The following is a 24,111-nucleotide window of genomic DNA, read 5'->3' on the forward strand; positions in this document are numbered from 1 at the left end:
AGTGTTTCTGGTGATCTTTCATCCACTTTACATCTCATTATTACCTCCCACCACAAGTTAAAAAATTGTTAATGCAGAGGAAGCTGACACAGGACTAAATGAAGAACAGAGTCATAGATTTTATACATAAATGTTTCCTGCATACATGTAGAAATAACACAGACTAAGGCAGATGAGCGCTTGTGCAGCTTTGGATGCAGAAGATCTGGAGTATTTGAAAACAACAGAAAATTTTTTGTGATTTTCCTAGTAGAATGACCTTGTTTTGAAGGATTTTGTCCTGTGTTTTACAGTCAATTTATCATATCAAGATAGACTCAAATTAAGACATTAAAGAGCAATATGAAAAACATGTTTACTGCAGGTACTTGGTTAGGTTGGTAACTATGTGTTGACACTTTGTGAGAGAACACTGGGCCTCTTATGCTTAAGGGAGGGAGATAAAAGTAGCCTGTTACCTGTTCCCATCAGTTCCCATCCCTTCAGACAGTCTGCAGAAGGAAGGCTTGCTCTTACTCCTAGATGAAGCCTTTTCACAGGAGAGTCACAAGCCCTGGGAGGATGCTCTCAAGCAAGACCAAGCTACCAAGACAGACACCAGCCTGTAGTAAGCAAATTACCCACATTGCAAACCAGTTGCTGTGGGCTTGAAGTTGGTTTGTCATCCTGGGGGCAGAAGAGAGAAAGAGTGGAAAGGAAAGCAGGATGAACACTATGCCAGGATGCTACCAAGTGAAAAATTACTGCATTTAAAGCCAAGCAAGAAAAGAAAAACAAGTGTTAGCTTTTTGAGTATAAGCAAAAAATCTTGAGATTATAAATTGAGGGAGAATGGATACACTAAGAGGTAATTGGACTATCACATAGAAACGGCAATGGCAAAGGAAGGATGTGGTCTGTGGTTCTCTCATGGTTTAGCCCCAGGCAGGATCAAGCCCCACTCAGCTGCTCGCTCACTCCCCACCAGCAGGACTGGGGAGAGAATTGCAAAAGCACAAGTGAGCAACTCGTGGCTTGAGGTAAAGGCAGTTAAAGAGGCAAAGCAAAAACTGTGCACAGAGGCAAAGCAAAACAAGGAATTCATTCACCACGTCCCATGGGCGGGCAGGTGTTCGGCCATTCCCAGGATGGCAGGGCCCCATCACACGTCATGGTGACTCGGGAAGACAAACACCATCACTCCAAATGTCCCTCTCTTCCCTCTTCTTCCCCCTTCTCACCCGTTACACATACTGAGAATGATGCCACAGGATATGGAATACCCCGTGGATCAGTTGGGATCAGCTGTCGCTGCTGTCCCTCCTGCCAAGTTCTCATGCAGCACCAGCCTCCTTGCCAGCATGCTGGTATGAGAAGCAGAAAAGCCCTTGAGTGCTGTGCAAGCATTGCAGCAATAACAAAAACATTTCTATCTTGTCAACAGTGTTTGCAGAACAAGCCCAAAACACAACCCCACCATAGCCACTGCGAAGGAAATTAGGTCTACCACAGTCTGCCTGAACCAGCAGAGGTTCTCATGGCAATCCTTCCTGGTTGACAAAAACAGGGGGTGGAGCCATGGGTGGGATTGTTTTTGTAGGAGGCTGTATCATTGTGGGGACAGGGGAATCCACGATGATACATTTGCCAGGAAGGCTTTACAAAAACCCATAGGCGCATGAGCCTTGTGGCACAGCACGTGAAAGCAGCCGCAGAGCATCCTGCAGCAGAGCAGATGTGCTCTGCCTTGGTTTCCCTTAACAGACCTTGTATGCTGGGACTTACTTTCATCACCTGAGAACTGCTTTCTCTGGGAAGCAAGCTAGGAAATTCTGGGATATTGAAATTAATTTTCAGCAAACCACATTGACTGCAGACGCACCTAAAGCCCATCAGAGCATGCAAAGCAGGAATTCGTTTTCTGATTAATTTTTCCTGATTCGCCAGTGTTTGCAACAGATGACAAAAAGGTTCTTTCTTAATTTGGTACAAGTGTTGCAAAAAGAATTCTACACATGTAGCAGGTATCTCTCAGAGGCACTACATAAAATGTGTTGGGGTTTTCTCTTAAATAAGCCTCCAGTATCTGCTGACTGTCTCATGCCTGTGAGAACAAAGGTTGCCTCTAATCCTTGTCCCTACTGTCTCACTGCAGTTCTTCCTAATGGATATCAAGGGTTTGTCTGGGACCAGTCAACAGATTCTTCTGGGCTCTCCTTGTGTGGATTGTTTTAACCTATATAGAAAATTGAATGGGATCCTGAAAGAATGTTCAAGACAGCTGGCCTGCCATGGAAGGGAAAACAAAGGGATTTGTTTTAGTTCACTGCCAAAGGCAAATCACCTCACACAGAGATTGAATGGTTTCTGGAATTTCAAATACAGTAGTGATTTCTTAAGCTTCTGCTCATAGTAAGCCAGCTCAAGTGCATCCCTTCTCTTAACATATGATACATCACTTTGTCACTGTGCGTAGTGCTGATATGCTTTTCGGCAGTGGCACAAAACTTACAGTAATGGGTAAGAAATTTCTGTTTTCTCTTGTAATTCACTTCAAATGCTATGTCTTCCCATTTGAGAATTTCATTATTATCCTCCCTTTCATTATTAAACTGGCATTCTCCTGGTGTGCTAGCCACCCTGTCTAATTCAGAGAATAGAATAAGTTGAGTCCTCTAGGTAGGGACACACCTTTCATTTTGAAGAACTGAATGAATGCATTTTCAGTAAAGAAAAAGCTGCCCATAGAAAGAATTAAGATAAGGAGTGGGATAAATAACGTATGCATGACAGAAAAAAATGTTGTCTTAATGAGTGAACATGCAAGAATTCTCCAAAAGTATATCTATTCTCTATAATGCTGGTTCTGCTGGGGCTACAGATGATTAAGGACAAGTCAGTGAAAAGCTGTCTATCTGTCTGCAAAGAACTGACTTACAGTTCCACTTTGAAGGGGTCTAGAAAACAAAATCAAGATGACACAAGCCTAAATTACCTTGGATTATCTTCCCAGGGTAAGTTACAGCATGTGTTATCTCAGATAACTGGGAAAACCAGTGTGCTAGCATTTTGGGATGATAAAACAGCACAAATAAATACTCAGCTATATAATAGGCAATACTAAAATGTCTCTGCAGCTGTTTAAGTCCTTGTTGTTATAGAAAGTAGCTCTCCACAGCAGACCCAGTTTCTTTTCACTAAACAGGCTCATACAAAGATCACAAAGGACAATGGCCTTACCATTTCAGAACAGTTGCTAAACAGCCACTGAAAAGCACAGAAAAAGAATATATGATTCATTTCAAAGAGAAGAAGCTCTGAGGGAATGTCTGTATATGGGAAATATTTTCTAATGTTCTAATGTGACACCTAGATAAATAGGTAAATATCCTCTAAAGAAATGGTGGAAGCTCCAGCAAGTGATTCACCTAAGCCTGAAGCAAAAGGGCTCTGGACAGGGTATTTCTGATGTTGATCTCACCTGTTCAGACACACAGATTTGCTGGTGTTCCCTTACAGACCTGTTTTTTAGGAGACCTGAGATAAATGTACATTGTGTTTCTTCTCTTGCTGGTACCACATGAGGGGAGGGTTAGTCCACAGGCTTGGCTCAGAGGACTGGGAGTAGAGGAGAGGTTTTTCTGCAGCTGCAAAACGGTGTGAATAATAATAGACTGTCCTTTGGGAGTGGGACAAAACTTACGGTCATAGGTAAGTCCAAAGTCAGATCTCTGTGATCTATGTGATACTGGTTTAGGGGACAAGAACATTCTTAATTAAAAGCTGAATAATGATAATTTTTCATACAGCCATGAGAGCAGGATTAATGCTTTACTGGTTACTTATTAAATGAGATGTGCTATTTCAGAAGTGTAGGATTTGGAGGCACAAATGTTGAGGTCCTTGTGTCTGCAGCCTTTGTCTTTCATTTATGGGAACTTCACAAAGGGAGAAGGGAATAAATAATTTTGTTTCCTCCCATTCTCCAAGAAAACACTATAGAGGTTGGGAATGAAAAACGCTTCTCTGGTCTGCAGGTTTTTGCAGTTCATCTGTGTAATGATCCAAAGCAGCATTTTGGAGGTAGAGTCGGGATTCTCCAGTGTGCTGAATCAGGGAGGGAAAGAGTAATCAGGGAGGGAAAAAGTAAGGCACTTTGCTTGCCTCTCCATAGATGGTTGGCAGGCTGTCTAAAGTTGCTTTGGGGTGCTTGCTTCTGCTAACAATCCTTCTCACAACTTCTACTGCTCAGCAAGGACTGTATTCTTTTTCTCTCAGCATACTTTTCTCCCATATTCTTTTTCCTTGTCCCCATTTGCTTTCTCCTTTTTCTCCCATCCCAGCAAAGGATTTACCATCACCTATATCAAGGCAGGTTGGAATCACAGGGCAAAGTAACCTTTTCCATCTGCTACTGCCCCATCTGATAGCAAACTGCAGAAATACTCAGTGGTGCCTGATCCTTTAAACAGTACCATTTTAAGGAACAATGTGGCTGGCAGGAAGAGCATAATGACACTGTGCGTTATAGCCTGACTTTGTACAGCTGTGCAAACCTGCAGCTTAACTTTGGAGTCGGCACTGTGCTCACAGTTATAGGTAAGGAGCTGTTCTTAACCCAAGTGTTCCGTGAGGAGAACGCTTGAAATTTTCCCTTGCATTAATGATATGTAGCATATACATAGATGATTTAAAAATAAAAGGAGCAGGGAAAGATAACAAGAAATTATGAAACTGACCTTGCCATGATGGGAATGGAGGAACTGTGGTACTTTTCTCTCAGCTGGGTGAAAACTGTATGACAGGGAATGCATGAGTTTATGCGTGGAAGTGATCAAGCTTTGTGTCAGTGTCTACCATGAGCAGTGTGGAAGACCAAAACAAAATGGGCTGCTGATCAGACTTTTCCTTCCAGTTCTTGCTTTTACCAGTCTCCTTATTCCATTTCAAGCATGCTCATTTTCTGGTTTTCTTTGTCTTTCCAGTAGTTTCAGTAGTTTTATCATTCTTTCTTTCTGTTTCCCTTTTTCACCTACCTTCCCCTCCTTTTTTTGTTTGTTTGTTTCTTTCTTTCTTTAGTCTTTTAAACCTCTCCTTTTCTTTTGTGTCTTCCTACCTGTTTCCATCTCTTCACTCATTAGCTGTTTAGGCTAGGAGCAGAAGAATCTGTCAGAAATACTTCTGAATAGGAAAAGAAATCATAATGCCAAGTACTAGAAGGGAGAAGTAGAAGCGATCAACTTCTCTTTGTACCCACTGGAAGGAAAGCAGAGCAGTGCTAAACCTTCTAGGGAGTTCTCTCTATTAACATCTAGGTCATCTAAAGTCTGTACAAGCCCACACAGAGGCAGCCCAGGGATCTTTGCAGAGTGAGCACCGGTGGTCACAATTGAGGCAACATTTGAATGTAAACATGAGGGCTTAGGGGACAAGATCCATGCAAGATATTAATTTCTGCGAATTCTGCTAGCTCTCTTCCTCTGCAAAGGAGAGAGTGATCAGGAAGAACAGCTACAATGTATAGTGCCTTCATACAAAAAACCAACCTGGAGTAATAATTTTCTCTTTGGCTCCATACTTTTCTCTGCATTTCTTTTTCCAGCAGCAGTCTACAGATCTCATGGGTTTCTCATGCTAGATGAGCAAAAAAGGCACTCTAAAATAGTACATGGAAAAATCCCTGGCTTTTAGGGTCACTGCTTGGCTTCTGAGTAATTTCTCATTGCTGTCTTGTACATCCTTTTGACTGAAGTCTGTTCTCATTAGTCTTACAAGTAGGTATTAATCACTCTAAGACAGGGAACAACTGTTGCTTTGTGAGTGTGTAGAGTCCTGCATCATTTTGGGAGAGTGGGTAGCCTAGGATCAAGGCTTCTTGTACCTAGGATCACCTAAATAATAAATTACATAAAGAGATGTTTAATATTCTTAGAAGTGGATTGCAAGTTAAATAAAAGGCAAAACCTGTCCCTGGCAGATTCATATTACCTGCTTCAAGTGTTCTTGACTTCAGACAGTGAGAAAGATCAGCTCTTTCCTTCCTTCCTTCCAAGTCATCTCTTAGATGGGGGGCCAAGTAGGGTATCCCATGACAGTATAATTCTGAACGCTGCAATGACCACCACGTCTTAACTCCATCTCCAGGAATGTACCTCAGCCTACTGAAGAGACTCCTATCTATTAATACAGTATTGCAAGTACAGGCCTTACAGCAAAACTGGGGACGTTCCTGCCCACCTGTTTGCTCAGCTCCTTTCCAGCTGTCTACTCTTCTGACAGAGGCAATACAAGAAATTCTTAGGCTTGTGCATTTCTGTGGCCAGACCCTTTGTGTTTCTGTGTAACGAGTGAAAACAAATGCTTCCAGTGTCCTGGTGTCTGATATCCAATAGACATTAATTGTCCAATAGACAGCTGCTAAAAGGCCAGGTCTTTCAGGAGTAACACGGCACAAACTCAGGACCATTTTCAGAGGTTTCTGATTGCATCGCGTGATGGAGGCTCTGGGCCATGTTGCTCTGTGTTTCAGGGAAGAACGATGAAATCACACCTCCAGCTGTGGCCATCTTTTCCCCATCAAAGCAGGAGATCCAGCAGAAGAGCAAGGCCACACTGGTGTGCCTGGCCTCTGGTTTCTACCCTGACCACCTGACTCTTTTCTGGAGGGTGAATGGTGTGAAAAGGACCGAAGGGGTGGGGACAGATGAGTCCTCCACACGGAATGGGAGTACCTACTCACTGACCAGCCGACTGAGGATGCCAGCCTGGGAATGGTTCAACCCTTTGAATCGCTTTGAGTGTGTTGCCAATTTTTTTCAGAATGGAACAACGCAATCAGCGCAAAAATTTATCTATGGCGATGCTGGTGAGTAAAGAAAGACCCCCCCTCCCCATGCTGTACAAGATGGAAATCACTAATCAAAAGAGCATGTGTTATGATATGAAACACATCTATATATAGCTTCCATGCAGGGTGTTGTTGTGCACAAATACATGTCGAAATATGTCGGTATTAGCATATGTCTCTTCACATTCCTGGGCCTTTGTACCTACATTGCCATTAAACATCTGTAGTCTCCTCAGGCTTTCCACTGACAAATCTCTGTAGTATAGTAAATTGTACAGTATAATAAAACACTTAATGATGTAAAATGAATGAGGCAGTGTTTTGTAAATGGAAATTTCTAAAATCTGTATTCTGTTTGCTTTGAAGAGAAACATGACTTTCAGTTCATTTTTGTCTTTCAGGTTGTGCACTCACAGAAGGTACGTGTGGCTTCTCACATAAAGAGAATTTTGCCTCTTCTCTCAGGCAAATATCAGTGTGTATTTTAATTCCAGCTTTCCTGACACTAAGTACAACGTGCGGGAGATATCTGCTGTATGAATAGCTTCTACTTTCTCATCTAAGTGATTTGTATGTGACATTAAAGAAGAAAAAAAAAAAAGAGAAGCAAATTCTTTGGGAGGGCTGTTTGTGCATATTGTATCTAGCTCTGTTTTGGGGTTTAGCTCTTCCACATGATTCCATTTTGAAAAAACAGAAGAAATCATGGAATCTTCCTGTAGACTGTAATTTCCTCTTTATCACCTCCTCTGCTCCTGGACGCTGACTTCTGTTGGGAATATTCTTGTTCAGCCATGAAAGAAATGATCCCTACTTATCCAAGTGATTTTGGCATCAAGATTCAGGATATGATATTCTGAAAATTTCTTGGTGTCAAACTCAGAACACTTCCCGTGACAAGTCACATCCCCTTCCACACTGGTGTCACGTATGGAGGACAGCCATATTGCAAATTACATTTCTCTCCTCTTTGTATACATATTTGCACACTCCTGTCTGTCACCCACTTCTTTAAAGCTTCAGGAATCTTAAGGCTGAACCAAGATTGAGCTGGTATCTCAACAGTACGGCAACCCCTTAAGAGTGAAAAATCGACAAGAATAAAAGTCCTAGAAGCCAAGTTATTCTGGGCTTTGTAAAACGTCCCTGATGTATCAGCAGCACTCATAAGGCCACTGACAATAATGAGACAAAATAAAAAATTTGTATCTTTTGATGCAGCCTATTCTGCATCCCTAACAGGAAATGTTCAGATGAACAGCCCAGTTTATCAGTAGGTGTGGCAACACTGCACTTTGCTAGCATAAAGCCAATCTGTGTCTTTCCTGGACTTGCTTTCTCTTTTGGTTCTTTGAGTCCCTATGTTCTGTCCCATCCCCTGCTCTCTGGTGTCAACAGAGCCACTCATTCAGCTCTGGTTCCTTTATGGTGCTTAGCTAAAGATTTCAAGGGTTCACATTTGAGAAAAGCTCCATTAGATCCAGCATCTCGTGATGATGATGATGATGACGATGATGATGATGATGATGATGCTAATTGAATACACAAATGGTGCTTGACTTGCAGAGTCGTACTTGCGGTATGGAAATTCTCTGAAGCTCACTTACCTCATCCTCTGTGGCAAAGCCTTGGTCTATGCAGTTTTGGTGAGCGGTCTGGTGTGGACAGCCAAGGTAAGTCTGAGTGCCCCTGGAAGGCTGGGCTTCCTCACTAGTCAAGGAACAGTGGATGCAGGCTAAACCTGCTCTCAGAGGTGTGGTTGTTCTTCATGTGCTCTGGCAGGCTTTGTGCAGCCTGGCTTGAAAAATCACAAGTGATGGGTTTTCTATTAATGTTTTTCCAGGACTCAAATAAAATCAATGCCATCTAGCAGAGAAATTCCTTCTCACAATCCTCTTTAAGCACATGAAAAAGATGAGAATTAAGGACAAATTCTCCAGGAAGTAAATAAGGGAAATATCAGATATATCATGCATTTCCGTAACCGTTGTAAAGGGGCTTACGCCTGCAGTGAAAGTAAGAAGCAGGTTTTTTGAGGTGATACAGGGGATAAATCTGATCAAACATTTACAAAGACTTACAAAAACCAGTGGGATCAATCTAAACAAATGGGATAAATTGAACTAACTGCTGGGAAATGCTTTTTATTAGTAAGTTTTTTCTATGGCTAAAAGATATACCCAGTGAGAGCAGTGAAAGCCTCAGCACTTGTCCCTTTTACAAGCAGAACAGGGAGATGTATTTGAAAAGTGACCCGGTAGAGTTGAGGGCAAGGATGATGACAGTCTCAGGTATAGTTTTGGTTCTTTTGCAAGGATATACTGGATGGGGTAGATTTCTCCTTTTCTGGATCATAGTCATAGAATCACAGAATGGTTCAGGTGAGAAAGAACCTTTAAAGGTCATCTAGCTCCACCTCCACCCTGAAATGGGCAGGGACATCTTTTGCTAGACCAGGTTGCTCGAGCCCCATGCAACCAGGCCGTAAACACTTCCAGGGATGGGGCATCCACAACTTCTCTGAGAAACCTGTTCCACTCTCTCACCACTCTCGCCTGAACAAATTTCTTCCTTTGATCTGAAGTTACCCCGTATTAGTTTAAAAGCAGTGCCCTTTGCCCTGTCACTGCAGGCCTTGGTAAAACATCTCTGTTTTTCGTAAAAGCCACCCTGCCCCATTTAATGAAAGGCCTCAGGCAGGCCTCTCCAGAGGCTTCTCTTCTCCAGTCTGAAGAGGAGTTGTTGTCTCAGCCTGTCTTCATACACTGGAGCCCTACGGCTATTTTTGTGGGCCTCCTCTGGACCTGCTCTAACATGTCCATGTGTTCCAGAGCTGGCCACGGAACTCCAGGTGCCCTTGGTGGGGGTCACCTGAGAGCAGAGCAAAGGGGCAGAATCGCTTGCCCAGGCCTGCCAGCCCCACTGTTTTGGGTGTAGGCCCGGATATGGTTGCCCGTTTGGGCTGCAAGTACACAAGGCAGGCTGACATCCAACTTTCCATCCACCAGTATCCCAGATTCCTTCTCCACAGGGCTGCTCTAGAGCCATTCATCCCCCGGTCTGTACTGATCCTGGTGGTTGCAGTGTTCACGTGGGCCCAGTCTCTAAGTTTGTCCCGGTCCCTCGGGATGTCATCCCTTCCCTCAGACACATCAATGGCCACACAGCTTCATGTCATCTGTGAACTTGCTGAGGGTACACTTGATCCCAGGGTCAATGACACACTGATGAAAGTATTGAATGGTTTTGGTCCCAGTAGAGAGCCTTGAGGGAAACCTTTTGGGACTGGTTACCACTTGAACATTGAGCCATTGCTGGTCAATCTTTGGGCAAGGTCATCCAGCCAATTCCTGTGTTTGTTTCTGCTGTTTGGTGCTCCTTGATGTTGTTATTATCATTGTTATTTTATTACTCTCATTATTTTACTCCATTTTGTTTTCAATTAGACTGGTGTCAAGTTATCTAGAGAATAAATGAAGACCCCTCTTCATCACATCAGCAGGAAGACAGCAAGTTCTCAATCTTTCCATAGCAAAGTGTCTCTGCTTCTAAGAACTTCTGCATATAGTTTTCTTGTGATTGTCTCTTGCCCCCTGGTCTTTACTTTGTTGTAATCACTGCTGAGTTTTCTCTGTACTTCCATATCATATTGTATCCTATTTTATTGTAACATCTCTTTAAAAGTAGCACCTTTGTAATGCTCAGAGGCTGAGAACTCATCAAATTGATTTAGGAATAAAGTTTTAGCTCCTTTTCCCTTGAAAAAGCATGAGTTGTTGTTTTTTAATTTGGTCTTCACTAGTAATGATGTCCTACTATACAATTTTCAGTGATGAATAGCATCTGAAGGAATTCCCATTAAAGATCATTCACTGATAATCCTTCTAGGAATAACTTACCTGTCATGGGAACAGTAGAGACTCATCCAGCACTTACACTGTGTACCAACAAGTGGAGCAGGGCTGCAGGCTTTAGAGGCTTGCCCTCTCCAGGGGCTGATTTTGAGCCAAAATGGATGCATAATTCAAAGGTGAGAGAGAAGGAAACAGAATTTCAGCCAGATGAGAAGTGACATCCTCTTACATCCTCTCAGGAGAGGCATGGCAGCTGTTTTTTCTCTCACTGTTGTTTTTTCTTCAGGTGAGTTTGGCGATGGCACCAGACTCACTGTGGAAGTGAAGAAAAATTTGGTGGATAGATTAAAAGTCACCTGACTTGTTTAACGCATTGTTTCAAAAGAATTTGATGACAGATTTGAGAGGAATATGGCATACCTCTTTTTAAGTCATGAAAGAGAAAAGCTGTATCTTAGTGCTAGAGGACAGATGGGTATAATGCTGAGAAACGGAGTTCTTTTTCCTGCTCTGTGCTTGTCACTACTTTAATCTCCTCATAACACTTCAGAACAGGAGAAAATATCCTATTGAACCAAGAAATTTCATTGGTGTTATGATTACAGAAATTACTTACAGAGTCTCATGGTTGCTTCAAACAAAAAGGAGAACTGTTTCCTGATTAACACTTTTTACAAAAATGCTTCTAAAGTTCTTATATTCACAGGATGTGAACAACCTGGTCTAGAGAAAGGTGTCCCCTTCTTCTTTGGAGATGAAACCAAAGGAAAAGTTCTTGGCAAGTGGGAATCGTGAGAAGGTTGTGGAAGGGGCACATTTCAGGGAGTGTGACAAAGATAAACAAAGAGAGAAGTCTTTCAATTCTGACGATGGGCTCTTTTCCCAAGATGCCTCATTATTCATATTCTATGAGGTTAGAGTAGACTGGAGCACAGCAGAATGGAATATTAAAAAATAATTCTAGCTCAGTCTGAAACACATTAAGATGAATATAAGTTATTAGGACATTTGGTGAAAATGGCTGCATTTATCAAGGCTGTCAGACAAACCCCCAGATCCATCCTCACACACAGACTTTCAGAGTGGTCATGGCAGAACTTGGTCAAAGTGAACAGAGGACAAACTTGGGCATAGGAGTTTTGGAGCAGACAAGCTACATTTGTTAGGATGGACACAACTAAGCAGTTCTATGGAAGAAAAAAATTTGGTAAGTGACAGAGACTTCCTTTAAGATTCTGGAATAAGAAGAATGTTCCCACACTGAATTCATAGCTCTCAGCTGCTGGAAATTGAGACCAAGCACAGGAGTCCAATCCTGTTCTGTTCCAAGCTTGCTACAAGCCATGTAATTCTCATTCCCACACACTCCCTCGTTTGTAGGAGTGATTGTGCAAAGAGAGCACTTTAAGAGAGCACTTTAAAAGATGGGCAGATACATATCCGGGCTCATATAATATCTCCTCTTTTTTTTTTTTTTCTTTTGGTTTGAAGTATGTTCAAAGGAAAGTTTTTGTCCAGGAAGCTCATTTTCAAGAGTGGTTTGTACAGAGGATGTTTGTGATGGGGCTGATGCTTAGGTCCAAGGAAAGAAGCAGAATTCTGTTCTGCACACATTTGTTATCACTCATTCTAACCATACAGGAGACTGCTTTGGACTCAGTGAGGTCTTCCAGGTGATATTTATGTAAGTCCACTTCTCTGCAATTACACTGTGTCTCTTATAATTTTCAAGAGAACCAGCTAGTGAGAATGAAGGGGAGGGTTTTAGACAAAAAGAAGGAAAGATTTCCAGGTGCACTAAACAATGGAGGAAGTATGATAAAATTGTGTTGACCTTTTAAAGAAAACAGTAAAAAGGAAAATTAGGATAAATAAGAAAAAAGTAAAACAAAGACCAGGAAAAGCAAAGGAGGAATGAAAATAAAGACACAACTTAGAGGCAGGGTAAAAAGGATACAGTTGAGAAACAGGGAGGAAAATCTAATCTGTAGTGGAGGAGCAAAAGGATCCAGAGTGTGTATCTGTAAAACTGTGTTTGTGGGCACCTTTTCTGTGCAACATAAACTATAAAACTAAAGGATTACTACACCTGGGGAGTGTTTCTGGTGATCTTTCATCCACTTTACATCTCATTATTACCTCCCACCACAAGTTAAAAAATTGTTAATGCAGAGGAAGCTGACACAGGACTTAATGAAGAACAGAATCATAGATTTTATACATAAATGTTTCCTGCATACATGTAGAAATAACACAGACTAAGGCAGATGAGCGCTTGTGCAGCTTTGGATGCAGAAGATCTGGAGTATTTGAAAACAACAGAAAATTTTTTGTGATTTTCCTAGTAGAATGACCTTGTTTTGAAGGATTTTGTCCTGTGTTTTACAGTCAATTTATCATATCAAGATAGACTCAAATTAAGACATTAAAGAGCAATATGAAAAACATGTTTACTGCAGGTACTTGGTTAGGTTGGTAACTATGTGTTGACACTTTGTGAGAGAACACTGGGCCTCTTATGCTTAAGGGAGGGAGATAAAAGTAGCCTGTTACCTGTTCCCATCAGTTCCCATCCCTTCAGACAGTCTGCAGAAGGAAGGCTTGCTCTTACTCCTAGATGAAGCCTGTTCACAGGAGAGTCACAAGCCCTGGGAGGATGCTCTCAAGCAAGACCAAGCTACCAAGACAGACACCAGCCTGTAGTAAGCAAATTACCCACATTGCAAACCAGTTGCTGTGGGCTTGAAGTTGGTTTGTCATCCTGGGGGCAGAAGAGAGAAAGAGTGGAAAGGAAAGCAGGATGAACACTATGCCAGGATGCTACCAAGTGAAAAATTACTGCATTTAAAGCCAAGCAAGAAAAGAAAAACAAGTGTTAGCTTTTTGAGTATAAGCAAAAAATCTTGAGATTATAAATTGAGGGAGAATGGATACACTAAGAGGTAATTGGACTATCACATAGAAACGGCAATGGCAAAGGAAGGATGTGGTCTGTGGTTCTCTCATGGTTTAGCCCCAGGCAGGATCAAGCCCCACTCAGCTGCTCGCTCACTCCCCACCAGCAGGACTGGGGAGAGAATTGCAAAAGCACAAGTGAGCAACTCGTGGCTTGAGGTAAAGGCAGTTAAAGAGGCAAAGCAAAAACTGTGCACAGAGGCAAAGCAAAACAAGGAATTCATTCACCACGTCCCGTGGGCGGGCAGGTGTTCGGCCATTCCCAGGATGGCAGGGCCCCATCACACGTCATGGTGACTCGGGAAGACAAACACCATCACTCCAAATGTCCCTCTCTTCCCTCTTCTTCCCCCTTCTCACCCGTTACACATACTGAGAATGATGCCACAGGATATGGAATACCCCGTGGATCAGTTGGGATCAGCTGTCGCTGCTGTCCCTCCTGCCAAGTTCTCATGCAGCACCAGCCTCCTTGCCAGCATGCTGGTATGAGAAGCAGAAAAGCCCTTGAGTGCTGTGCAAGCATTGCAGCAATAACAAAAACATTTCTATCTTGTCAACAGTGTTTGCAGAACAAGCCCAAAACACAACCCCACCATAGCCACTGCGAAGGAAATTAGGTCTACCACAGTCTGCCTGAACCAGCAGAGGTTCTCATGGCAATCCTTCCTGGTTGACAAAAACAGGGGGTGGAGCCATGGGTGGGATTGTTTTTTGTACCAGGTTGTATCATTGTGGGGATGGGGGGGGGGGGCCACGATGATACATTTGCCAGGAAGGCTTTACAAAAACCCATAGGCGCATGAGCCTTGTGGCACAGCACGTGAAGGCAGCCGCAGAGCATCCTGCAGCAGAGCAGATGTGCTCTGCCTTGGTTTCCCTTAACAGACCTTGTATGCTGGGACTTACTTTCATCACCTGAGAACTGCCCTCTCTGGGAAGCAAGCTAGGAAATTCTGGGATATTGAAATTAATTTTCAGCAAACCACATTGACTGCAGACGCACCTAAAGCCCACCGGAGCATGCAAAGCAGGAATTCGTTTTCTGATTAATTTTTCCTGATTCGCCAGTGTTTGCAACAGATGACAAAAAGGTTCTTTCTTAATTTGGTACAAGTGTTGCAAAAAGAATTCTACACATGTAGCAGGTATCTCTCAGAGGCACTACATAAAATGTGTTGGGGTTTTCTCTCTTAAATAAGCCTCCAGTATCTGCTGACTGTCTCATGCCTGTGAGAACAAAGGTTGCCTCTAATCCTTGTCCCTACTGTCTCACTGCAGTTCTTCCTAATGGATATCAAGGGTTTGTCTGGGACCAGTCAACAGATTCTTCTGGGCTCTCCTTGTGTGGATTGTTTTAACCTATATAGAAAATTGAATGGGATCCTGAAAGAATGTTCAAGGCCTGCCATGGAAGGGAAAACAAAGGGATTTGTTTTAGTTCACTGCCAAAGGCAAATCACCTCACACAGAGATTGAATGATTTCTGGAATTTCAAATACAGTAGTGATTTCTTAAGCTTCTGCTCATAGTAAGCCAGCTCAAGTGCATCCCTTCTCTTAACATATGATACATCACTTTGTCACTGTGAGTAGGGCTGATATGGTTTTCGGCAGTGGCACAAAACTTACAGTAATGGGTAAGAAACTTTCTGTTTTCTCTTGCAATTCACTTCAAATGCTATGTCTTCCCATTTGAGAATTTCATTATTATCCTCCCTTTCATTATTAAACTGGCATTCTCCTGGTGTGCTAGCCACCCTGTCTAATTCAGAGAATAGAATAAGTTGAGTCCTCTAGGTAGGGACACACCTTTCATTTTGAAGAACTGAATGAATGCATTTTCAGTAAAGAAAAAGCTGCCCATAGAAAGAATTAAGATAAGGAGTGGGATAAATAACGTATGCATGACAGAAAAAAATGTTGTCTTAATGAGTGAACATGCAAGAATTCTCCAAAAGTATATCTATTCTCTATAAGGCTGGTTCTGCTGGGGCTACAGATGATTAAGGACAAGTCAGTGAAAAGCTGTCTATCTGTCTGCAAAGAACTGACTTACAGTTCCACTTTGAAGGGGTCTAGAAAACAAAATCAAGATGACACAAGCCTAAATTACCTTGGATCATCTTCCCAGGGTAAGTTACAGCATGTGTTATCTCAGATAACTGGGAAAACCAGTGTGCTAGCATTTTGGGATGATAAAACAGCACAAATAAATACTCAGCTATATAATAGGCAATACTAAAATGTCTCTGCAGCTGTTTGTTATAGAAAGTAGCTCTCCACAGCAGACCCAGTTTCTTTTCACTAAACAGGCTCATACAAAGATCACAAAGGACAATGGCCTTACCATTTCAGAACAGTTGCTAAACAGCCACTGAAAAGCACAGAAAAAGAATATATGATTCATTTCAAAGAGAAGAAGCTCTGAGGAAATGTCTGTATATGGGAAATATTTTCTAATGTTCTAATGTGACACCTAGATAAATAGGTAAATATCCTCTAAAGAAATGGTGGAAGCTCCAGCAAGTGATTCACCCAAGCCTGAAGCAAAAGGGCTCTGGACAGGGTATTTCTGATGTTGATCTCACCTGTTCAGACACACAGATTTGCTGGTGTTCCCTTACAGACCTGTTTTTTAGGAGACCTGAGATAAATGTACATTGTGTTTCTTCTCTTGCTGGTACCACATGAGGGGAGGGTTAGTCCACAGGCTTGGCTCAGAGGACTGGGAGTAGAGGAGAGGTTTTTCTGCAGCTGCAAAACGGTGTGAATAATAATATACCGTCCTTTGGGAGTGGGACAAAACTTACGGTCATAGGTAAGTCCAAAGTCAGATCTCTGTGATCTATGTGATACTGGTTTAGGGGACAAGAACATTCTTAATTAAAAGCTGAATAATGATAATTTTTCATACAGCCATGAGAGCAGGATTAATGCTTTACTGGTTACTTATTAAATGAGATGTGCTATTTCAGAAGTGTAGGATTTGGAGGCACAAATGTTGAGGTCCTTGTGTCTGCAGCCTTTGTCTTTCATTTATGGGAACTTCACAAAGGGAGAAGGGAATAAATAATTTTGTTTCCTCCCATTCTCCAAGAAAACACTATAGAGGTTGGGAATGAAAAACGCTTCTCTGGTCTGCAGGTTTTTGCAGTTCATCTGTGTAATGATCCAAAGCAGCATTTTGGAGGTAGAGTCGGGATTCTCCAGTGTGCTGAATCAGGGAGGGAAAGAGTAATCAGGGAGGGAAAAAGTAAGGCACTTTGCTTGCCTCTCCATAGATGGTTGGCAGGCTGTCTAAAGTTGCTTTGGGGTGCTTGCTTCTGCTAACAATCCTTCTCACAACTTCTACTGCTCAGCAAGGACTGTATTCTTTTTCTCTCAGCATACTTTTCTCCCATATTCTTTTTCCTTGTCCCCATTTGCTTTCTCCTTTTTCTCCCATCCCAGCAAAGGATTTACCATCACCTATATCAAGGCAGGTTGGAATCACAGGGCAAAGTAACCTTTTCCATCTGCTACTGCCCCATCTGATAGCAAACTGCAGAAATACTCAGTGGTGCCTGATCCTTTAAACAGTACCATTTTAAGGAACAATGTGGCTGGCAGGAAGAGCATAATGACACTGTGCGTTATAGCCTGACTTTGTACAGCTGTGCAAACCTGCAGCTTAACTTTGGAGTCGGCACTGTGCTCACAGTTATAGGTAAGGAGCTGTTCTTAACCCAAGTGTTCCGTGAGGAGAACGCTTGAAATTTTCCCTTGCATTAATGATATGTAGCATATACATAGATGATTTAAAAATAAAAGGAGCAGGGAAAGATAACAAGAAATTATGAAACTGACCTTGCCATGATGGGAATGGAGGAACTGTGGTACTTTTCTCTCAGCTGGGTGAAAACTGTATGACAGGGAATGCATGAGTTTATGCGTGGAAGTGATCAAGCTTTGTGTCAGTGTCTACCATGAGCAGTGTGGAAGACCAAAACAAAATGGGCTGCTGATCAGACTTTTCCTTCCAGTTCCTGCTTTTACCAGTCTCCTTATTCCATTTCAAGCATGCTCATTTTCTGGTTTTCTTTGTCTTTCCAGTAGTTTCAGTAGTTTTATCATTCTTTCTTTCTGTTTCCCTTTTTCACCTACCTTCCCCTCCTTTTTTTGTTTGTTTGTTTCTTTCTTTCTTTAGTCTTTTAAACCTCTCCTTTTCTTTTGTGTCTTCCTACCTGTTTCCATCTCTTCACTCATTAGCTGTTTAGGCTAGGAGCAGAAGAATCTGTCAGAAATACTTCTGAATAGGAAAAGAAATCATAATGCCAAGTACTAGAAGGGAGAAGTAGAAGCGATCAACTTCTCTTTGTACCCACTGGAAGGAAAGCAGAGCAGTGCTAAACCTTCTAGGGAGTTCTCTCTATTAACATCTAGGTCATCTAAAGTCTGTACAAGCCCACACAGAGGCAGCCCAGGGATCTTTGCAGAGTGAGCACCGGTGGTCACAATTGAGGCAACATTTGAATGTAAACATGAGGGCTTAGGGGACAAGATCCATGCAAGATATTAATTTCTGCGAATTCTGCTAGCTCTCTTCCTCTGCAAAGGAGAGAGTGATCAGGAAGAACAGCTACAATGTATAGTGCCTTCATACAAAAAACCAACCTGGAGTAATAATTTTCTCTTTGGCTCCATACTTTTCTCTGCATTTCTTTTTCCAGCAGCAGTCTACAGATCTCATGGGTTTCTCATGCTAGATGAGCAAAAAAGGCACTCTAAAATAGTACATGGAAAAATCCCTGGCTTTTAGGGTCACTGCTTGGCTTCTGAGTAATTTCTCATTGCTGTCTTGTACATCCTTTTGACTGAAGTCTGTTCTCATTAGTCTTACAAGTAGGTATTAATCACTCTAAGACAGGGAACAACTGTTGCTTTGTGAGTGTGTAGAGTCCTGCATCATTTTGGGAGAGTGGGTAGCCTAGGATCAAGGCTTCTTGTACCTAGGATCACCTAAATAATAAATTACATAAAGAGATGTTTAATATTCTTAGAAGTGGATTGTAAGTTAAGATAAAAGGCAGAACCTGTCCCTGGCAGATTCATATTACCTGCTTCAAGTGTTCTTGACTTCAGACAGTGAGAAAGATCAGCTCTTTCCTTCCTTCCTTCCAAGTCATCTCTTAGATGGGGGGCCAAGTAGGGTATCCCATGACAGTATAATTCTGAACGCTGCAATGACCACCACGTCTTAACTCCATCTCCAGGAATGTACCTCAGCCTACTGAAGAGACTCCTATCTATTAATACAGTATTGCAAGTACAGGCCTTACAGCAAAACTGGGGACGTTCCTGCCCACCTGTTTGCTCAGCTCCTTTCCAGCTGTCTACTCTTCTGACAGAGGCAATACAAGAAATTCTTAGGCTTGTGCATTTCTGTGGCCAGACCCTTTGTGTTTCTGTGTAACGAGTGAAAACAAATGCTTCCAGTGTCCTGGTGTCTGATATCCAATAGACATTAATTGTCCAATAGACAGCTGCTAAAAGGCCAGGTCTTTCAGGAGTAACACGGCACAAACTCAGGACCATTTTCAGAGGTTTCTGATTGCATCGCGTGATGGAGGCTCTGGGCCATGTTGCTCTGTGTTTCAGGGAAGAACGATGAAATCACACCTCCAGCTGTGGCCATCTTTTCCCCATCAAAGCAGGAGATCCAGCAGAAGAGCAAGGCCACACTGGTGTGCCTGGCCTCTGGTTTCTACCCTGACCACCTGACTCTGGTCTGGAGGGTGAATGGTGTGAAAAGGACCGAAGGGGTGGGGACAGATGAGTCCTCCACACGGAATGGGAGTACCTACTCACTGACCAGCCGACTGAGGATGCCAGCCTGGGAATGGTTCAACCCTTTGAATCGCTTTGAGTGTGTTGCCAATTTTTTTCAGAATGGAACAACGCAATCAGCGCAAAAATTTATCTATGGCGATGCTGGTGAGTAAAGAAAGACCTCCTCCCCCCCCATGCTGTACAAGATGGAAATCACTAATCAAAAGAGCATGTGTTATGATATGAAACACATCTATATATAGCTTCCATGCAGGGTGTTGTTGTGCACAAATACATGTCGAAATATGTCGGTATTAGCATATGTCTCTTCACATTCCTGGGCCTTTGTACCTACATTGCCATTAAACATCTGTAGTCTCCTCAGGCTTTCCACTGACAAATCTCTGTAGTATAGTAAATTGTACAGTATAATAAAACACTTAATGATGTAAAATGAATGAGGCAGTGTTTTGTAAATGGAAATTTCTAAAATCTGTATTCTGTTTGCTTTGAAGAGAAACATGACTTTCAGTTCATTTTTGTCTTTCAGGTTGTGCACTCACAGAAGGTACGTGTGGCTTCTCACATAAAGAGAATTTTGCCTCTTCTCTCAGGCAAATATCAGTGTGTATTTTAATTCCAGCTTTCCTGACACTAAGTACAACGTGCGGGAGATATCTGCTGTATGAATAGCTTCTACTTTCTCATCTAAGTGATTTGTATGTGACATTAAAGAAGAAAAAAAAAAAAGAGAAGCAAATTCTTTGGGAGGGCTGTTTGTGCATATTGTATCTAGCTCTGTTTTGGGGTTTAGCTCTTCCACATGATTCCATTTTGAAAAAACAGAAGAAATCATGGAATCTTCCTGTAGACTGTAATTTCCTCTTTATCACCTCCTCTGCTCCTGGACGCTGACTTCTGTTGGGAATATTCTTGTTCAGCCATGAAAGAAATGATCCCTACTTATCCAAGTGATTTTGGCATCAAGATTCAGGATATGATATTCTGAAAATTTCTTGGTGTCAAACTCAGAACTCTTCCCGTGACAAGTCACATCCCCTTCCACACTGGTGTCACGTATGGAGGACAGCCATATTGCAAATTACATTTCTCTCCTCTTTGTATACATATTTGCACACTCCTGTCTGTCACCCACTTCTTTAAGGCTTCAGGAATCTTAAGGCTGAACCAAGATTGAGCTGGTATCTCAACAGTACGGCAACCCCTTAAGAGTGAAAAATCGACAAGAATAAAAGTCCTAGAAGCCAAGTTATTCTGGGCTTTGTAAAACGTCCCTGATGTATCAGCATCACTCATAAGGCCACTGACAATAATGAGACAAAATAAAAAATTTGTATCTTTTGATGCAGCCTATTCTGCATCCCTAACAGGAATGTTCAGATGAACAGCCCAGTTTATCAGTAGGTGTGGCAACACTGCACTTTGCTAGCATAAAGCCAATCTGTGTCTTTCCTGGACTTGCTTTCTATTTTGGTTCTTTGAGTCCCTATGTTCTGTCCCATCCCCTGCTCTCTGGTGTCAACAGAGCCACTCATTCAGCTCTGGTTCCTTTACGGTGCTTAGCTAAAGATTTCAAGGGTTCACATTTGAGAAAAGCTCCATTAGATCCAGCATCTCGTGATGATGATGATGATGATGGTGATGATGCTAATTGAATACACAAATGGTGCTTGACTTGCAGAGTCGTACTTGCGGTATGGAAATTCTCTGAAGCTCACTTACCTCATCCTCTGTGGCAAAGCCTTGGTCTATGCAGTTTTGGTGAGCGGTCTGGTGTGGACAGCCAAGGTAAGTCCGAGTGCCCCTGGAAGGCTGGGCTTCCTCACTAGTCAAGGAACAGTGGATGCAGGCTAAACCTGCTCTCAGAGGTGTGGTTGTTCTTCATGTGCTCTGGCAGGCTTTGTGCAGCCTGGCTTGAAAAATCACAAGTGATGGGTTTTCTATTAATGTTTTTCCAGGACTCAAATAAAATCAATACCATCTAGCAGAGAAATTCCTTCTCACAATCCTCTTTAAGCACATGAAAAAGATGAGAATTAAAGACAAATTCTCCAGAAAGTAAATAAGGGAAATATCAGATATATCATGCATTTCCGTAACTGTTGTAAAGGGGCTTAAGCCTGCAGTGAAAGTAAGAAGCAGGTTTTTTGAGGTGATACAGGGGATAAATCTGATCAAACATTTACAAAGACTTACAAAAACCAGTGGGATCAATCTAAACAAATGGGATAAATTGAACTAACTGCTGGGAAATGCTTTTTATTAGTAAGTTTTTTCTACGGCTAAAAGATACACCCAGTGAGAGCAGTGAAAGCCTCAGCACTTGTCCCTTTTACAAGCAGAACAGGGAGATGTATTTGAAAAGTGACCCGGTAGAGTTGAGGGCAAGGATGATGACAGTCTCAGGTATAGTTTTGGTTCTTTTGCAAGGATATACTGGATGGGGTAGATTTCTCCTTTTCTGGATCATAGTCATAGAATCACAGAATGGTTCAGGTGAGGAAGAACCTTTAAAGGTCATCTAGCTCCACCTCCACCCTGAAATGGGCAGGGACATCTTTTGCTAGACCAGGTTGCTCGAGCCCCATGCAACCAGGCCGTAAACACTTCCAGGGATGGGGCATCCACAACTTCTCTGAGAAACCTGTTCCATTCTCTCACCACTCTCGCCTGAACAAATTTCTTCCTTTGATCTGAAGTTACCCCGTATTAGTTTAAAAGCAGTGCCCTTTGCACTGTCACTGCAGGCCTTGGTAAAACATCTCTGTTTTTCGTAAAAGCCACCCTGCCCCATTTAATGAAAGGCCTCAGGCAGGCCTCTCCAGAGGCTTCTCTTCTCCAGTCTGAAGAGGAGTTGTTGTCTCAGCCTGTCTTCATACACTGGAGCCCTACGGCTATTTTTGTGGGCCTCCTCTGGACCTGCTCTAACATGTCCATGTGTTCCAGAGCTGGCCACGGAACTCCAGGTGCCCTTGGTGGGGGTCACCTGAGAGCAGAGCAAAGGGGCAGAATCGCTTGCCCAGGCCTGCCAGCCCCACTGTTTTGGGTGTAGGCCCGGATATGGTTGCCCGTTTGGGCTGCAAGTACACAAGGCAGGCTGACATCCAACTTTCCATCCACCAGTATCCCAGATTCCTTCTCCACAGGGCTGCTCTAGAGCCATTCATCCCCCGGTCTGTACTGATCCTGGTGGTTGCAGTGTTCACGTGGGCCCAGTCTCTAAGTTTGTCCCGGTCCCTCGGGATGTCATCCCTTCCCTCAGACACATCAATGGCCACACAGCTTCATGTCATCTGTGAACTTGCTGAGGGTACACTTGATCCCAGGGTCAATGACACACTGATGAAAGTATTGAATGGTTTTGGTCCCAGTAGAGAGCCTTGAGGGAAACCTTTTGGGACTGGTTACCACTTGAACATTGAGCCATTGCTGGTCAATCTTTGGGCAAGGTCATCCAGCCAATTCCTGTGTTTGTTTCTGCTGTTTGGTGCTCCTTGATGTTGTTATTATCATTGATATTTTATTACTCTCATTATTTTATTCCATTTTGTTTTCAATTAGACTGGTGTCAAGTTATCTAGAGAATAAATGGAGAGCCCTCTTCATCACATCAGCAGGAAGACAGCAAGTTCTCAATCTTTCCATAGCAAAGTGTCTCTGCTTCTAAGAACTTCTGCATATAGTTTTCTTGTGATTGTCTCTTGCCCCCTGGTCTTTACTTTGTTGTAATCACTGCTGAGTTTTCTCTGTACTTCCATATCATATTGTATCCTATTTTATTGTAACATCTCTTTAAAAGTAGCACCTTTGTAATGCTCAGAGGCTGAGAACTCATCAAATTGATTTAGGAATAAAGTTTTAGCTCCTTTTCCCTTGAAAAAGCATGAGTTGTTGTTTTTTAATTTGGTCTTCACTAGTAATGATGTCCTACTATACAATTTTCAGTGATGAATAGCATCTGAAGGAATTCCCATTAAAGATCATTCACTGATAATCCTTCTAGGAATAACTTACCTGTCATGGGAACAGTAGAGACTCATCCAGCACTTACACTGTGTACCAACAAGTGGAGCAGGGCTGCAGGCTTTAGAGGCTTGCCCTCTCCAGGGGCTGATTTTGAGCCAAAATGGATGCATAATTCAAAGGTGAGAGAGAAGGAAACAGAATTTCAGCCAGATGAGAAGTGACATCCTCTTACATCCTCTCAGGAGAGGCATGGCAGCTGTTTTTTCTCTCACTGTTGTTTTTTCTTCAGGTGAGCTTGGCGATGGCACCAGACTCACTGTGGAAATGAAGAAAAATTTGGTGGATAGATTAAAAGTCACCTGACTTGTTTAATGCATTGTTTAATGAATTTAATGCATTGTTTCAAAAGAATTTGATGACAGATTTGAGAGGAATATGGCATACCTTTTTTTAAGTCATTAAAGAGAAAAGCTGTATCTTAGTGCTAGAGGACAGATGGGTATAATGCTGAGAAATGGAGTTCTTTTTCCTGCTCTGTGCTTGTCACTACTTTAATCTCCTCATAACACTTCAGAACAGGAGAAAATATCCTATTGAACCAAGAAATTTCATTGGTGTTATGATTACAGAAATTACTTACGGAGTCTCATGGATGCTTCAAAAAAAAGGAGAACTGTTT

At 42.4% G+C, this 24,111-nt stretch overlaps 1 protein-coding gene and 1 gene segment (V, D, J or C); both read left to right on the forward strand.

Annotated features, from left to right (window-relative positions):
- The first annotated feature begins 2,478 nt into the window (after window positions 1–2,478).
- LOC138119410 (T-cell receptor beta-2 chain C region-like) lies at window positions 2,479–10,568 on the forward strand. The segment is given in 5 exon segments: window positions 2,479–2,499; window positions 6,509–6,844; window positions 7,228–7,245; window positions 8,393–8,499; window positions 10,273–10,568. Coding segments are annotated over 5 exon segments (492 nt in total).
- Window positions 10,569–15,209: 4,641 nt separating this feature from the next.
- Window positions 15,210–23,323, forward strand: LOC138119420 (T cell receptor beta chain MC.7.G5-like). The gene is made up of 5 exons (XM_069031288.1): window positions 15,210–15,274; window positions 19,275–19,610; window positions 19,996–20,013; window positions 21,148–21,254; window positions 23,028–23,323. Exons 1-5 carry the CDS (start codon window positions 15,238–15,240, stop codon window positions 23,052–23,054), a joined length of 525 nt encoding a protein of 174 aa, XP_068887389.1. The 5' UTR covers window positions 15,210–15,237; the 3' UTR covers window positions 23,055–23,323.
- The last annotated feature ends 788 nt before the right edge of the window (window positions 23,324–24,111 follow it).

Source organism: Aphelocoma coerulescens, chromosome 1, assembly GCF_041296385.1.
Source record: "Aphelocoma coerulescens isolate FSJ_1873_10779 chromosome 1, UR_Acoe_1.0, whole genome shotgun sequence".
In the NCBI taxonomy this organism is placed as follows: Eukaryota; Metazoa; Chordata; class Aves; order Passeriformes; family Corvidae; genus Aphelocoma; species Aphelocoma coerulescens.